Genomic DNA, 18,330 nt, shown 5'->3' on the forward strand with positions numbered 1-18,330 from the left:
CCCTCACACACACATCTCTGTCTGCTCACAACGACCCCAAATATCTCTCCTTTTCTCTCAATTGACTCTCTCTCGCACACACACATACAGACAGAATGAAAAGCAACCACCCTATCACACTCCTTTATCCTCTTAAACACACACACACATAGAGTACAACCCTTGACTTTACTTTTCTCCATCTCCCACACACACTGGATTTCTTTCAACATGTCTGTTAGACACTCATTCACCATATGGATGTGCTCTGACACACACACACACACACACACACACACACACACACACTCTTTTATCTCGAACACTGCATTTAACTGAAACCACACAGCTCTATCTAGACCGTAGGTTTGTTGTTTTTCTCAGTAGTGCAATATAAAATTAAATACTTTGTAAAAGTGCTCATTATAACAGAGTAAATAAACCTGTGAAATCAAAGCTTGTATGGCAGTGGTTTTGCTTCAGGATGCTGATTGGACATATATATAAAAAGTATACAAATGCCCATAAAATATTTTATCATTGACTAACCACTGTTTACCAATATAAAGTGCACTGTTGTCCCTTAGAGCGGGCCAAGTTGGTGAATTCTGAATGATTGCTGATTTATGAGCATTTACATGTTAATATGACTGCTTGTTTGGGTAAATATGTGACTTCATAACCATGCAGATTTCTGATTGAGTTTTTTATTTTTTTTTTGGCTTAGGTTGTGTGCACAAAGCAATAATACACAGAATACTATATGTGAAAAATTATAAATGAAATATGAAACATAGACATTTGAAATAGTAGCATGCTGCATCATTATTGTCTTAAATGTTGATGCTGCATGTTTAAGTCACATTGAGAAATTAAGAAAATAAAAATAGCATTTTTAAAGCAATTTTGACAAAAACATTAATTTAAGCCCAACTGAATAATGAGTCAATAAAAAGATGTTTTAAAAATGCAGCAGGTGTTAATGACATCATAATGAAAATGGAATACACTAATCTGCAAAGATTTTTTAAAGTCTCTTATGCTTACCAAGGCTACATTTACTTGATGAAAAACACTGTAAAAAACATTATGATTTAAATATTATTGCAATTTAAAGTAACTGTCTTTTATGTTAGTATATTATAAGATAATTTCTGAAAAGCTGAATTTGCAGCATCATTACACGTCAATAGTTTTTATTATCAGTGTTGAAAATGATTGTGCTGCAAAATATTTGTGGAAACTGAAATTCAGGATTCTTTGATGAATAGACAGTTCAAGAGCATTTATTTGAAATAGAAATATTTTATAACATTATAAGGGTCAGTGACGAATAAGATTTTTAAAAGTGTAAAAAAAACAAACAATGGAGATATAATTAATTTTGAAGTTTTATTAAGTGTTAACAATGAGATTATGTGGTTTTTATAATCAATTAACACTGCTTTTGTCATTCGGTTTAACCAATATTTAGTTTTTTCCGAATGACGATATTTTCAAACAATGCTAACAGGCTGATATCTAGTTAGCTTGCTAGCTAGCTAGCTAGCAAAAGGACAATCAAACATTTTATATTTAGTACAAGTTTTTAAAATATTACAACATTTTCCATGTTCTATAGCGGTTGTACCGAATGACCTGATGTTTCGGGACATGTGTATGAGCAAGTGAAAACATGAATTTTTCAAATAGTAAAACTTTGCTTCACAACCACGTGGTCCGTTGCAGGTGTCTGAATGATGTCACATGATATTGACCGCATGACTTGATCCAAAATGGTCCCTTTATATTGGTTACTCCGAATGACATCAATGAAATGAATTTTTCCGGACATTCTTTCTCATAACAAAGCAACGGCTTCTACACAAAATTTTAATACCAGTTTGCACTAATGTTAATGTTAATATTAATATATGATGTTATAAAATCATGCCAGAATAAAAAATATATACATTTATTACATTTTTAGATATTTTAATTACAAATGAAATGGCTGTATTGGCCTTTGGACGGTTAAATCGAATGACCTTTTGACACTTTAAACCTTTAAAATACCTTTATATGTAGCAAAATATAAATTAAAACCTTTTGGATTTAATAAAAGAGGTCTAGCTGTACTACCTTACATACTTTGGATGTCATATCATTGTTTATTATTATTATTATTAAGGCCTTTGGACAAAAAAAAAAAAAAAAAAAAAGACCTGTCATGCCATTGACCCATAAATGTCTTTACTGTCACTTTTTATTAATTTATTCCATTCTTGCTAAATAGCATTCATTTCTTTCCAAAAACTCTGCTAGTGTATCAAGTTGAGCACATTGCATTGTGGGACACTCCCATGCAGTGTGCTTTGATTATATACTTCCTATTTTTGCAATTTTCTGCAAAGTATCCTATGCCTGCAAAAAACTACAATTACAAAAATAGTAAAAGTATTATGCTATTCTGTAGCCTTTGATTCCACGTGCTCTTTAATATTTAGACAAACAAGTTAAACTACACTGCTGGTAACAATCTGCAACAGCAAAATTTCAGATGTTGACAGTGTAATATGTACTAATAGTTGTAGAATAGCAACAGGGTTGCTAAAACAGAAAGCAATCAGAGAAGACATACCGCAGAGGTTTACAGCACACTCACTGTGAGACTCACAGCAGAATGCTACTTGTAAACTAGTATCAAATAGAGCCGAACAGCTGCGTCAAGACGCGCAGAGGACCGGGGGTATTAGAGAAAATGGCAATACGTGCTATAGTGTGCGACGCAACCCTCAAAAGGAGGTTCTCGACAATTATTTTATTGTCAACCGCAGATTTGAACACCATCTTTAATAGCTGAAATATCGCAGTAAATCAACTCAAAAACAAAGTGGAGACTCTATTCGAGGTTTGAGAGATGCAATGTTTGAAACTCAGAGGAGTGTACAATGGTCTTCTTGTTGGAAGATGGACTGAGTCTATCAGCCTTGAGGGGAACCGAAATGCCATTGAGTGTCCACACAGACAGTAAAACCCCTCGAGACAATGAAATGAGTGCGGGCGAAACAAATGCATGTGTGAGAGTTTCTTGAGCGAGAGAGAGTGTGTGTGTGTGTGTGTGTGTGTGCGTGTGTGTGTGTGTGTGTGTTAGGGGGACGTCTGAGACAAACTTTGGCTCCAGTGGAGCTCTCTGGATGTCAGCCATGCCTTGTTGTTCTAAGGGAGTTTCCTGGATTGAGCAGCGCTGTCGAGCCACACTCTCTCCGCGCTCACGTCAGACTTTCCACAGACGTTCACATGCACACACACGCACAATCGCACCATTTAGACGCAGCCGTCGGGAGGTGGGGTCAGAGAGCGATGGCTATGGAGTGCTGGAGGAATTTGAAAAGAAAGGGAGAAGGAGGACAGATACAATAGACGGAGTGTGAGAGGCCCAGAAATGGCGTAAACGTAGGGCAGGCGAATGGGAGTTTGGGAAGGCACGGCGCAGAGGAATGGCGAGTGAAAGGAGATTCCTGACTCCAAACGGACACACTGAAACCATTCAGACGAGTGGAACATTAAAAGTCACACTAATGAGTTACAGTACTGGCTCTCTCACACCCAAACACACACACACACACCGCAAAGATTGAATTTTCCCAGACGGGATAATATAGAGAGAAGCACACGTATCAGTTGCTGAAGCCTGAAAAATTAGTAGCTGCATTAATGTCCGACACCTGTTCCGGCCCCCTTGGCACATGCAAACCCATCTGGGTCAAAGTTCACCGATTCGCCACTGACGTCACCCGCCAATGACAGCAAAGCCTGTCTGACAGACATCTATGCCAGCACTCATTAAAAAGCAGTCAAACTTTTTCCTGACTGTGTTAGTGTGTGCGAATGCTATGGAAACTCCATGTCTCCATGGTGATATGTCTGATCCCGGGACAGGTGGCCTTTTTTTTTTTTTCTTTGGAGAGGCACGGATTGGGAGATCACTTCCTGTGTCGGCACATTCCAGATCTGGTGAATCACTGGATTCCAGAGTTGCACTAGAACTAACTTGTCAGCTATCTTGCTGACAGCTCATAGAGAAAGTATTAACAAACAATGAACAACAAATATTTCGACGTCATGACATGACTTGCTAGAATGAAAGGAAGATTTTTTGATATGTTTGCAGTTACAGGGAGCCACACCTTTTGAAGCTTTTAGCAATACCTTTGATTGCTTATACCTCAGAACAATATTATTTTCGAACACAACTCAACAATTAGATTTTTTTTTTTCCTGCTGGTCTGCTATACATTTTCACTGGCCCCAATACAAACTACAAATGTAAATGTTTGATGAAATTTTATGTATGCATTTTTAATATTAGTTAAAAATATACATAAGTTTTTATTTTTACTTTAATTATAATTTTAAATTTCTACATTCAATGTTATTATTTTAATTTTTTTTTACTTCATCAAATGTGTCCAATGTAGACAGCAATGTTGCCGAGTCCATGGTTGTCCCGCAGAATTTGGCTACTTTAAAGGGATAGTTCATGAAAATTCTGTCATCATTTACTCACCCGCATGTTGTTCCAAACCTGTAAGAATTTCTTCATTCTGCTAAACACAAAAGGAAGATATTTGGAAGAATGTCAGTAACCAAACTGATCTCGCCCCCCATTGACAACCATAGTATTTATTTTTCCCACTATGGTAGTAAATGGGGGCAAGATCTGCTTGGTTACTGACATTCATTCAAATATCTTAATTTTGTGTTCAGCAGAACGAAGAAATGTATACAGGTTTGGAACTACTTGAGGGTGAGTAAAGTGAAATATCCCTTTAACACTGTTGGCGCGGGTTGTTTTTTAAGTGTTTTTGAAGTGACCCCAAATAACATGATATTTAGCCCCAGGATACGATTTTTACCTGGGGAACCCTGCTAAAAACGTGGATTTTACCACAAGGAATGTGACTGGGCTAGATTTGAGTAGCAATTGGGTGGGTTTTGTTGTGAAAACCTGGCAACCCTGAGTCACAGTTTCATCAACTGGCAAGAAACTCACACACATTGAGGTCTATTTAGTAAAAAGGCATAAAAAAGTTTCAAATGAATAAAGACGACAGTTCAATAATGTACTTACAAATTAAATTACATTAAATTATATTACATACATAGTCATGTTTATTTCACTGGCCTTTGTGATGCAAACATTCAGAGTACATTAGCGCCCACATCCTGACAAAAGACATTGCCAGTTTAGTAGAAACTACAATCCCAATCCTGTCTGAATCATTACATGAAAAGAAAGATCTTATACCAAAAGTAACTCAAACATTGTTTACAAAAATAATCTCATTTGGAAAAAAAGAAAAGAAAAAAAGCTTTTGTTGAATGGTGGTCTGGCTTTTATAAGCGAGTGCTGCTAAAAGTGAACTATTGTCTCCATTATCAGTGCTTCAAGACTATCCCGATAAACCGCTGGTGAACTGACAAAAGTGCCTCAGTAGCGGAGGGATGCGGGTCAGCCATGACCGGTTAGAACTAAGATAAGACCAGAAAAAAACTTGACGCAAAGCGGCTTCCTGCTTTCCCAGGCAATTCATTTACACAGGAGGAAACAGCAGTGAAATCTGGTTCAGACTTCAAGGTCTGCACTCGGCTAAAATCAAACTTGTGCACTGCAGTTATCTCTCAGAACATCCTTCACAAAAAATGACAGGGAACCACTCACACGCACACACATTCACAGCATCCAGACAGCCTGTGGTAGGGTTTGGCCTGTAATAGGTGGTCAGGATGTAGACCAGCATGGTAACCTTAACCTCCAGGATGAGAGTCCTCCAAACCCACAATCACTATGCACTGGCAGCTCACCAGTGTGGTGTGTTCGGACCAGAGGGGACGCCCTTTTCCTTCTGTCTGAGTGAATAATTGTTGAATATGGATGGAATTACTTGTGAGGATGATGTGGAAACAACTTGCAGTTTGACAAAAAAAGCGATATCCCACGTTTCATAAGGGAAGATGCCAGCATTTTTAGTTAGGGGTGTGTAACAATAGACTATTTGGTTTGATGCATGACAAAATGCTTTCACATTACATTAAACAAAGCCAAAATAGAGTTAAATTGGTACTTTTTTTTATTATTAGTTCATATGATAAGCAGTACTGTTCACAAAAAGGCTAAATTTGGTATTACATCAGGAATGGACTTGAATAGGCTTGAATTTGGTCCTTCTTTCCCATACAATTAAGACTGTGCCTTAAGAACTAATCTAACCAACACGCAATTAGTTAGGGCTAATCAGTCTTGATTTTGTGATTCAAATGAGACCAATTTACCTTTTATGTAACTGACTTTAAAAAGTTATGACCAGTCTTGAAGAGAAAAATTAGATGACTAACTTGTAAAGCCTGGGACACACCAAGCTGACGTCAAAGAACTAGTGTTGATAAAAACGCTGACTGTGTTGTCGCCTCTTGGCAAAAAGGTGCGCTTGAACACACCAAAAGAATTAAAGGTGACTGTCAACTGGCACATGCGCTGGCACATGCGTCTATATCAGCAGGTATCAATAGTCTGTTTTCGTCATTCAAAAAAAGAAACCGCAAATAAGACTGCAGATATACAAACCATTTTGAATATCAATCACGCTAAATATCAACTTATACGCGATAAATTGTTGCATTATTGTGTTGTGGTATATTTTGACACGATACATGGTTACACCACTATTTTCAAGTGATTGAACTGGAAATAAAAAGAGACAAACCAGAAGTCTTACCCATAATTAAAAGAAAAACAAGAGAGGGTTGACCCTTAACCTTGGTGGCTACCCGAAAGCACTTCTAAATGCTATTTATGATTATTGAATGAACAGCAGAGAAAGAATGAATGAGTTGTTTAACTGGCTAACCACCAAAGTAAACGTAACCGAGAGTGGTGGTCACACAAGAGCTCATGAATGAACTGGTTAATGCCAGCGGTGGCATACAATAAACAACCACAGCACACAACAGTTCAAAGAAATCTTAGGCCTGAATGAAAGCGCTAAGTGTGCTGGCTTCCTTTGCTACAGTTAAACAATCGAGTTTACAACGCTCGCTGCCAGCTCTAAACTATTAGGCGAGAACATGAAATCTGTATTGTTTAAAAGTGCCTGTTTCCACATGTGGACGGGCAGCTGTACGTCTATCTCTCTCTGTATCTCTTTCATACACACACACACACTTCTGGCACAATCTTGGCCAGTTGACAATGGGGTCTCACAGGTTTTATTGTTTAGAATTACAGTACGATAAGGCAGTCAGTCATTCACGTTTGCCGCGTGTGTGTACGTGTTCAATTAGGGCTACATCCGCACTACATGCTGTACAGTGCCATTCATTATATATGATGATTGAAACTGGCGGATGGGCAGGAGTTTTTCCCCGTAAGTAACAGATGATTTCTATCTGAGCTATCAGTTAAGGGACGACACACCGTTCTTCATTATTTCCAGTGGTCCGGAACAGGAACCTTATGGAATCATGTGCCTCACATTATCCACAGATTCCAGTGTTTTACACATTATACTGACAGGATGCACATGATAAACATGCTGCACAAGGACTCAACGAAAGTGAAAGAGAATGATTGATGTTTTGGAATGATTGAATGTTTTTCTGTTGCAAACATGATTTAAAGCCAAACCACCTGCATAAGCACCATGACTGAAAAATATTAAACATAAAAACAACACTAGCTATTTCTGGTGGCCTATTTTTTTATATAATATAATATATATATATATATATATATATATATATATATATATATATATATATATATATATATATATATATATATATATATATATATATATATATATTTATACTTATTATACATATATATACATACATACATACACACACACACACACACACACACACACACACACAGTACAGTCCAAAAGTTTGGAACCACTAAGATTTGTAATGTTTTTAAAAGAAGTTTCGTCTGCTCACCAAGGCTACATTTATTTAATTAAAAATACAGTAAAAAAACAGTAATATTGTGAAATATTATTACAATTTAAAATAACTGTTTTCTATTTGAATATATTTCACAAAGTAATTTATTCCTGTGATGCAAAGCTGAATTTTCAGCCTCATTACTCCAGTCTTCAGTGTCACATGATCCTTCAGAAATCATTCTAATATGCTGATCTGCTGCTCAAGAAACATTTAATGTGTACAATTGTACAAAATATTTCTGTACAATATTTTTTTTCAGGATTATTTGATGAATAGAAAGTTCAAAAGAACAGTGTTTATCTGAAATCTAATCTTTTGTAACATTATAAATGTCTTTACTGCCACTTTTGATTGATTTAATGCATCCTTGCTGAATAAAAGTATTCATTTCTTTAATTTCTTTTCAAAAAAATAAAAATAAAAATTCTTACTGACCCCAAACTTTTGAACGGTAGTGTATAATGCTACAGAAGCTTTGTTTTTAAGATAAATGCTGTTCTTTTGAACTTTCTATTCATCAAGGAATCCTGAAAAGAAAAGTACACAACTGTTTTCAACATTGAAAATAATCATAAATGTTTATTGAGCAGCAAATCAACATATTAGAATGATTTCTGAAGGATCATGTGACACTGAAGACTGGAGTAACGATGCTGAAAATTCAGCTTTGCATCACAGGAATAAATTACTTTGTCAAATATATTTAAATAGTACACAGTTATTTTAAATTGTAATAATATTTCACAATATTACTGTTTTTTACTACTTTATTTTTAATTAAATAAATGTAGCCTTGGTGAGCAGACGAAACTTCTTTTAAAAACATTATAACTTTTGGACTGGACTGTACTAATATATATATATATATATATATATATATATATATATATATATATATATATATATATATATATATATATATATATATATATATATATATATATATATATATATATATATATATATATATATATATATATACACATATACACACACACACACACACACACACACACACACACAGACACAGACACAGACACTATCATAAAATTTAAATTTATTACTCATTTTGCTACAGTGAGTAATAAAGAAAGTTATGCACCAATTTCAAATACTGACATTTTCATACAAACCACCAGGCCACTGCTCCTTTAAGGGGGAAAAAAATGAAAGTAAATCAGGCAATTCATTGCAGCAAGTTTTCACCTTTGTAATAGATTTACGGGAATGAGATCACAAACACGCAACTCTGCAACATATGCAAAAGTGCTTTGAAAACAATGCATACTATAGTGAGATCACTGCTGCTCTTTTGATGCAATATGACAGTCACACATATACTGAAACTTGTGAACTCTACCTAAACCACAGATCATGTGCAGGCACACACACATACACACACACTAGCATCTTGGGTATGAGCGTGTGAAAATCTGTAAATGGCTCCTCTCGGGGAACACAGGAAACAGTTAGACAATGTGGAGGCTTCATTTGGAGTTCAGCTCCATGCTGGGCCACAGAAACACACGCACACAATCTTTAAGAGGAGCAAACTCTACAAAGTTTTGGTGACAACAAGCTGCACAATGATTTACCAACCATCTAATCCTTTAAATAATGCAATATTTTCTCCTAAAAACACCACAATCCCAAACCACTTATCAACTGTTTTTGATCTGCTGATACTGAAACCTCCAGCCCAACGAGTGTGATTTCTCAGTCCCGTGGAGATGATGGGGGTTCAACCGAGCCCTCAGCCCAAGATATCAGGCGGGCAGCCTGCTGTCCTCAGTGTGCGTGGGAGGATATTAATAGCCCGAGAAAGCCACGACAGCACAGCCTTCCACATTTCAGATTTCCTGTGGCTTTTCTGTCTTCTGTTAATAAAGAGCGCAGTGAATAGTGACCAGACAGGACTGTCCTAATCTCTTTCCTTTAGAAAGAGGAAGACAGGGTGAGAGAGACAGACAAAGACAATGTGAATGTAGAAAAAAAATGTGATTTACAGTGCACTTCCTGTGTAAAACCACATCTGCGGTTCTGCGCAATATACGAGGTACAACATGTTGTATGATAAAGTTTAGGGAAATTTTTAAGTCTACAAGAGAAAAAAATACAATAAAAATGGGTTCATTTACCTTAAAATGACTGACTAATAGTTTAAATTCCTTATTTTCTTCCCAAACGAACTTTTATGTCTTTGAACACCCCAGATTGCATGCTTCATGTCTTGCATTACTTGTTTGGGCCCACAGGCAGAACATCTAAACTTATTTAATAAAGGTTTATTCAATTTACCTAAACTGTGACGCTTTTTCTTTTTTTGACAAGTAGCAGAACTTCATTAGGTGGGATAAAATAGATAAAATGCCACAGATTGAGTCAGAAAAGTTGTATCTTAACAACAGCCGGAGTAAAATAACTTCTAGGCCCCCCTTGCCAAATTTAATTACCATTAAATATTTCCATTTCTTCACAGCCCTTTCCATGGAAACATCAGGAGGTAAATAGCATGACTATGCGTCACAGATCAAAGTCTCGTCCAATGAAAAGCTTTAAAGCTTGGATGACTCAGTGTCTCTTCTCCTTGTATGACAGCCCCATTGATTATCAAAAACAGGTCGAACGAGTTTCAAAAAAGCTTTATTAGAGGTTACAACCACCTTTGCTCTTCTCGACAAGTTAATCTTTAAACTACTGTATTGTTATTAAAGGACAAGATGCGTCATTAATGTCAGTATACATACAAACAACACTGCACAAACAAAATGTTTGAGCTAATAGAAAACAAGATTAGCAGAGCCAAGTGGTATATGAATTGTGCAAGATGGCATTTTAAGCCTGAAAAACATATTCCCATGACATTAGGGCCAGTGCCACGCTGAGTTGCCCCACTCATTAGACAGCCTCAGCTCAGTGAGCTCACATCAGACGGAGGCTTTGTGCTGAATGCCTTTCCCATCACTCACACAAGCAGGAGGTTCAGTGCCGGCCGCTGTTTTTTACGCTGAATACATTCTTTGACCTATTCGAGATGAACATTAATTCAGGCATCTGCAAATGTCAGACTAAAGTAATTCTAGAGCTCTAAAGGTGTTCAATTACTCATGATTGGAATAAACTGCTTCTGATTTAGAATAAGGTATAGTAAAATAAAGATATTTAAAATAAAACAAAAAGTAAAATAGTAAAAGTAACCTAATTAAAAGTACAAAATAAATAAATAAAAAATGAGCTGAATCTGAAACTGCCTAAAATTTAGTTTGAATGGAGCCTGTGGATGGTTCAGGAAAAATCATTGGGAAAAAATCTAGAGCTAGAGTTAACACAAGCCTCTAACCAGAATATTTGAGAAATATATAGTGCTACCTTGCAAGCTCTACTTACATTTAAAGCGTTAGTTCACCCAAAAATAAAATTTCTGTCATTAATTACTTACCCTCATGTCGTTCCAATCCCATAAGACCTTCGTTCATCTTCAGAACACAAATTAAGATATTTTTGATGATTTTTTTTATTATTCCCCATAGAAAGCAACGCAAGTACCAAATTCAAGGTCCAGACAGGTAGTAAAGACATTGTTAAAATAGTCACATGACTGCAGTGGTTCAGCCTTAATGTTATGAATAAACAGAACCTGGAAGCACTGAATGTAAATAGCGTAGGAGAACGACAGGGGAGAGAAGAAATTGTTGAATAAAGTCATTAATTTTATTTTGTTTTTGTGCACAAAAAGTATTCTCGTCACTTCATAACATTAAGATTGAACCAGTGTAGTCATGGTGACTTTTTTTAGCAACGTTTTTACTACTTTTCTGGATCTTGAATGTGGTAATTACATTGCTTTCTATGGAGGATAAAAAAAAAAACCTCTCGGATTTCATCAAAAATATATCTTAATTTGTGTTCCGAAGATGAAAGGTCTTATGGGTGTGGAACAAAATGAGGGTGAATAATTCAAAAATTTAATTTTTGGGTGAACTAACCTTTTAAAAAGTCTTTATCATTTAGTGCTTTTTCTATTTATAGAACCTAAAAAGCTGCACTTTGCCCCATGACATCAAAACCAAGATAAGGCTCTACAGGAATACTCATCCACACCGCAAATGCACATGGAAAACATCTGCAAGGTGTGACCAAGCTACAAACTGACACTATTATCCATCGGCTTAAATGAGACATAACACCCTCCTCTAATTTCCTACATTCAAGCACACACCCTAATTTAAGCGTGTTTGACACAGTGGCAGGTTATCCAATCTGAGATTCACCTGTGGATTCATGCGAGGAGAAGACATAAGAATAAAAGAGCGAGAGGGTGTTGTTTTCAAGGAGGAGGACAGCCAATGACTGTTCAATTTTGAGTCAAACCGATGGATAATTATTGTTTGAAGACACTGGATAGGGGGTACGTGTGAACACACACAGGAACAAACACACACAGAAATGAACACTATTAGCGTTTTAACTGGAGTCAATGGGGGTTGAATAGAAGCGTAGCTGAATAGCAGGCGCATTGTAATATATGTAACACATCTCTCGTTCAGTCACTGAATCTGGGTGCAGTGACCTGTAAGGTGTGGCTACCTTAGACATAAATGAATCACTGATAGATGCCTCCCCTTTCCTGGGAAGAGCTAAATGGCAAAAGAAAAAAAAGAAAAAAAAAAAAAGCCTGACCACAAACCCACATGCTATCAAGATGCTTTCATTTCGACTGCAGATAATCTTTCATTTCGTCTCCCACTACTTGAACTTTTTAAAGCCACACGACTTCAATATGTCACAAAGAGGAATAAGCTGAAAATGTTGCACTCATGATCTTATGACTTTTTTTTGTGACTATTTTTAAACAACTTTTTGCCTTGACATTTTGAGATATAATTAATTTTGAAGTTTTATTAAGTGTCAACAATGCGATTATGTGGGGTTTTTTTATAAATCAATGAACACTGCTTTTGTCATTTTTTACAAGATGGACAAAACATTCAGTTTAATCAAAATTTAAATTTTACCAAAAAAAAAAAAAAAAAATGCTAACAGGCCGATATCTACCTAGCTTCAAAGAATCAAATATTTTATATTCAGTACAAGTTTTTAAAATATTACAACATTTTCCATGTTTTATAGCGGTTGTACCAAATGACCTGATGTTTCGGGACATGCATATGAGCAAGTGAAAACATGAATTTTTCAAATAGTTAAAAGAGAGTTCGTTGCTTTGCTTCATGACCCTGTGGTCCTTTGCAGGTGTCTGAATGATGGCACATGCTATCACATGATACTGACCGCATGACTTGATCCAAAATGGCCTCTTTATATTGGTTACTCCGAAAGACATCAATGAAATAAATTTTTCTAGACATTCTTTCTCATAACAAAGCAACGACTTCTGCACATAATTTTAATACTTACTTACTTTGGATGTCATATCTTTGTTTTTTTATTATTAAGGCCTTTGTACAAAAAAAAAAAAAAAATACCATCACATCACATCATTGATATTATATTATATTATATTATATATAAGCTCCATGCACAGTGATTAAAAATAGTGATGTTTAAATAAATAGTTTGAATGGAGCCTTCCCTAAAGCATTTCATGTCAACTACTCAATACACAACAACATCCTTGAATAATAGCCTCAGAGCTTGAGAACAGGATAAATGTGCTTCTCATCTCAGTATAAACACTTCTGGGCCTTGTTTATTGTGGGTAGTCTACAGCATAGACTAAGAAACAGATACGGCATGATTTCTAACACACAAACTCCCACACATCCACATCATTCTGATTACTCTGATAATGAGCGTTGCATTTAATTGCATCGCACAATCTTCCCTCTTCCTGTCTCCTCGTAAATGTGGATTCTATAAACATCTGACGGTGGAAAGTGGCTTTAAAAGGCTCCTAACGAGCAGCGGGATGTCGACTCTGCTCTGGAGTCTTTCTTGTGGATCCCGGGGTATGCAGCATATGTCCTGTTTGGATTTCAGAGCCGCTCGGAGAGATACCGTGCACACTTCCTGTCCATGCCCACACCCTGGAGAGCACACTCCGATAACATCGAAGGAGTTTGAGAGGGTAAAAAGAGTCAAGAGGGAGAGAGAAATCTGCGCACAATGTGAAAAAGAATCCTAAGAACTCTCAAGAACAAAATGAAGAGTATGGAAAGACACAGGGAGAACGGCCCCCTGCTCCGATTGTATGCAAAAAGTTTGTGACTGTGGGTGGAAAGGGTATACAAAGATCTGATTCCTGTCACTGCCATCTGTGTTGACAGGAAGTTTACAGTAGGAGCCGTACGCCTCCGTTCACCCCCTCCCCATCCGCTCTCACTGGCCCAGGAATGTGTGAGCTATGCACACTGGCAAGGATGAGCTATCTTCATCTAGTAACCAGCCAACCAGAGCAGACTCATAACTTAGCAAAGTTTACAGCACGCATAAACAGCCATGTTGCAAACAATCTCTGCCCTGTCATTTCAATAAACAAATACGGGCTTCAAAGTAGGCCGGGTTCACCTGGGGCTTATGGGAAAGAGAGGTTGTTAAGGCAAGAATCACTGTAAGATTAGCTACTAGTTAAGATGATCATCACTCCCTTGGCTTTGATGATTTAATTATCTAATTAACTACTAGCTGAATGCCCAAAATGCTACTTTATATTACAATGTTATTACATAATACACGCATTTCACTTAAGTTCAATACAACAACCGCCATGTGTTATTTCAATATCGAGGGTCGCTGCATTAAGGAACGCTGTAGTTTTAAGTTAATGATACACAGTATAAGCCGAGTGTGACTCTGGACTTAAGGGAAAGTTCTAAAGGTGAGTAAAGGCATTCAGTCGGTGAAGCGTTTTTATAGTGCCACTTTTGGCAGAGCAGAGCTGGAAAAACCAACAGAAGGGCAGTGAATGGCTCTTTCAATGTGGAATAAACTTAACACTGGCACTACTCTTAGAAAACTCTCACAAGACAGGGTTCATAAGAGAAGACTGAACAGATGGACCAAAAATCGGTCTAGTTGATTGATTGATTTATTTCAGATATTTCCACATCTTAAATAATAAATGACACTATTTGGTGGGCCTTTAAAAAAAATAGAACCCAAAAACAGTATTCACCAAAAAAAAAGTAAGTTTTTTTAATAATAATAGCCATTGATTTTAAGTGATGAAAGTGCATCTTAACAAATACATGTAACCCAAAAATGTAGATTAACATAAATATTGCAAATAACTTTATTATTTATAAAAAAAAAAAAAAAAAACTATTGTTGTAGTATTATTACTGGTAATAGTAATTATTATTAATGTTATTACTAATAATAATTATAACATATTCATAATGCATATGTATTGTTGTACCCTAATTATTGTGTCAAAATGCAGAACTGAACTAAAATGAGTTTGCATCTTATTGGACACTCAAACATGTTATAAAAAATAATATTGTTTAATCTCTTAAGTATATCATTAAAAAAAATCCTAAAAACACACCTCAAAACCTGCCTAGACAGCACTTTTTGACATCTTAGGTACATTGAACTGAAATGTTGCCTAGGTAGGCAGCTCACTAGGTTTTGAGACAATGATTTTAAAACTATACAGGACTTGTACTACACAAGGGTGTATTAAATGTATTCAGATATCATAAAATCAAAATCATATATAAACCAACACTCCACTAATATTTATAAATCTGAATTTAATCTTAGTTTCTGAACTTTGTAGCTAACACAAAGTAACACAGCGCCAAGTATGGCCAGTTTAGTATGACAAACACTACCAACTTTCACATTTGTGAACAAACAAGCATTTCACACAAAAAATTAAAACAGTAAAAAAATACTTAACCCGAGCCAATTTAAAATAAAATGCACTTGATATGTATCGAAAAGTCTGATAACGCATAATCATCGACACGGACTGTAACATTCAAAGCGTTATGGCCAGTAACACCAGGAATTTACATTCACATCCCCGTGAATCCATTACAAGCATAGAATAACAGTGAGTCAACAATAAAATAATTCAGTACATCGAAAAATACATTGCATAGCAAAAATTCTACAACAAACAATACCCGTAAGATTTCTTACCATGACTATCATCGTTGTGGATTTCTCCATCCTATGAGGATGGCGTGTTTTTCCGAGTTTTCCAACTACTTGTTGATCCCTTTTACACTCCGGAAACAATGTTTTGAGACCAAACTATTAAAAAACAAGTGACAACTCAAATCAAAATACATCCAATGTTTGACGGCCTGTCAAAACCGAATCATTTTCGGCTCTCGGCTGCTTTCTCATGGAAACGCGGCTCGTGTAATGCGACGCTTCTTTCTGATCTATGAAAAAGTTAGATACGGAGCAGCCTGACGTCATTTTACATCCGCCTCATTGACCAATCAGAGAGATGGAGTCTCGACTAATGAAAGAGCCGTGATTTACTGTACTACTACTACTGAGACATTCCTACAATTCGGTGCCTTTTGAGCCACTAATACAAGTTATGGCATTTGCAGTCTTACTTTAATGTTACATTTCACTTGATAATGATTAGTGGGCTTTTAAAAAGGATAACTTTTTACACACTGAATTAGGCTAGGTTAACGGCAAAATTCTAATGACTTTATAAAACCTTACTCTGACAATTATACAAATAAGGCAAATTTAATCAACGTAATCTTGTTTAGTTTCCCCTCCTCTCACAAAAATAAAGTAAAAAGCCCCATGTTTGCCACTGTGTAGGCAAACAATGTTTCATTAAGTGTGGATTGTCGCCCCCTCTACCTGAACACACCTAATATGTCATTATAAATTAACAATTTCCCTACAAAATGATTTAAGAGGGTGATACAAGGGGAATTCTGCTTTCAGCACAGAAGGCACAAGGTAATCCTTCATGCCAAGCCTCTGATGCAATGCACAAGTATTGTGAAATCAGGACCTTGTGACAGAGTGATCTGCTCCGCTTCATTTGTGACTCTGGAGGTGTGCATACAAAAAGTGATAAATGGCCTTCATTACAATGGTCACAAAACACGGGGTCTTAAATGGATTATTATTGGAATGTTCAATGTTGGTTTAGTAGAACAAAAGTGATGTGGTCTCCTGCTTATTTATGTCAGACTCATTGCGTGCGGTTTGTGAGCTCACTACCAAAGATACTGTGTAAGGCATTTAGGTTCAGAAAAGTATTTGCCCTATTATAAATTATTAATTGATATCTTATAGGCTAAACTTAATCACCATTCTCGCTCATAAACAATAACTTTTCATCAAGATTGTTATGCAAATAACCTGTCTGATGTGTTTTATAGCACTGCTGACAACATTAAAGCGATGAGGTAAACTTCAATAAATCCGATGTTGCAATCTTTCTCCCCAGGGCTGTTTTTCCAGTTAATTGTACTCTTGTTGTTAGAAAACAACTTACCATGTAATATGCATAATCACATAGATTTGCAAGGCAAATCAGGTTTGGGATTGGTGTACTACTTGAAGCAGGGTTCAAATGATTGGATTCTTCTGATTTGGATTCACACATCATATAAAGTATATAGTCAGGTTTGACATAGATATTCACAGCACAGTATACAGAATTATGTTTTCACGTATTTTATATGATCACCTTAAAAGGCACTTTTTTCATGCCGGATATTGGTTACATTTTTATATGTTCAGTTCATGACTTTTGAACTTTATGACTTCTGTAATGGCCCAGATTTATTATCAGATTTTTCTTAAAATCTAAAATTAGACAGAGTGAAACAGATCCATATCCATTACTTGTTTATTTCTTTAAATATAAAAGCAAAAGAAAGCGCACCCAAAATCATAATCATAAGGAAACACACATGCTATCTTTTTAAGACATATGGATATGTTCATGCATGTCACCGTACCTCTTTTTAAACATTAGCACAAAAGGTGGCAGAAGACACACTGACAGCATGCTATGCTGAGAGCTTAGTCTAAAAAGGCTCAGAAAAAAAAAAAAAAAAAAAAAAAAATATATATATATATATATATATATATATATATATATATATATATATATATATATAATCAGCAAACAGCAAACCCTGTTACATTGCTGCTATTAACACAAAGGAAGATATTTGGAAGAATGTTTGTAACCAAGCAGATCTCGCCCCTCATTGACTACCATACACAGTAAAATCCACAGAGTTAAATCAACTCTGCTCAGATAACATTTGGTCCCTCTCTAAACATTGTTAAAATAACACTGAAGCAGAGTTAAAGTTAATGAGATAATTAAGCTATTAATTCAGGGATGATTGAACATTAATGATGAACACCTGCTGTTAACAAGCAGAATAACTGAAG

The 18,330-nt window shown here is 36.0% G+C and overlaps 1 protein-coding gene across 1 annotated transcript in view; it reads right to left on the reverse strand.

The window, feature by feature from the left end:
* tnfrsfa (tumor necrosis factor receptor superfamily, member a) overlaps positions 1-16,346 on the reverse strand; it is a 28,011-nt gene extending 11,665 nt beyond the window's left edge. The window contains exon 1 of the mRNA XM_048165586.1: positions 16,078-16,346. Coding sequence (XP_048021543.1) covers positions 16,078-16,107 — 30 coding nt within the window. The 5' untranslated portion in view covers positions 16,108-16,346. The remainder of the gene's footprint in view (positions 1-16,077) is intronic.
* Positions 16,347-18,330: the final 1,984 nt, after the last annotated feature.

This window comes from Megalobrama amblycephala, linkage group LG18 (assembly GCF_018812025.1).
Source record: "Megalobrama amblycephala isolate DHTTF-2021 linkage group LG18, ASM1881202v1, whole genome shotgun sequence".
Taxonomy (NCBI): Eukaryota; Metazoa; Chordata; class Actinopteri; order Cypriniformes; family Xenocyprididae; genus Megalobrama; species Megalobrama amblycephala.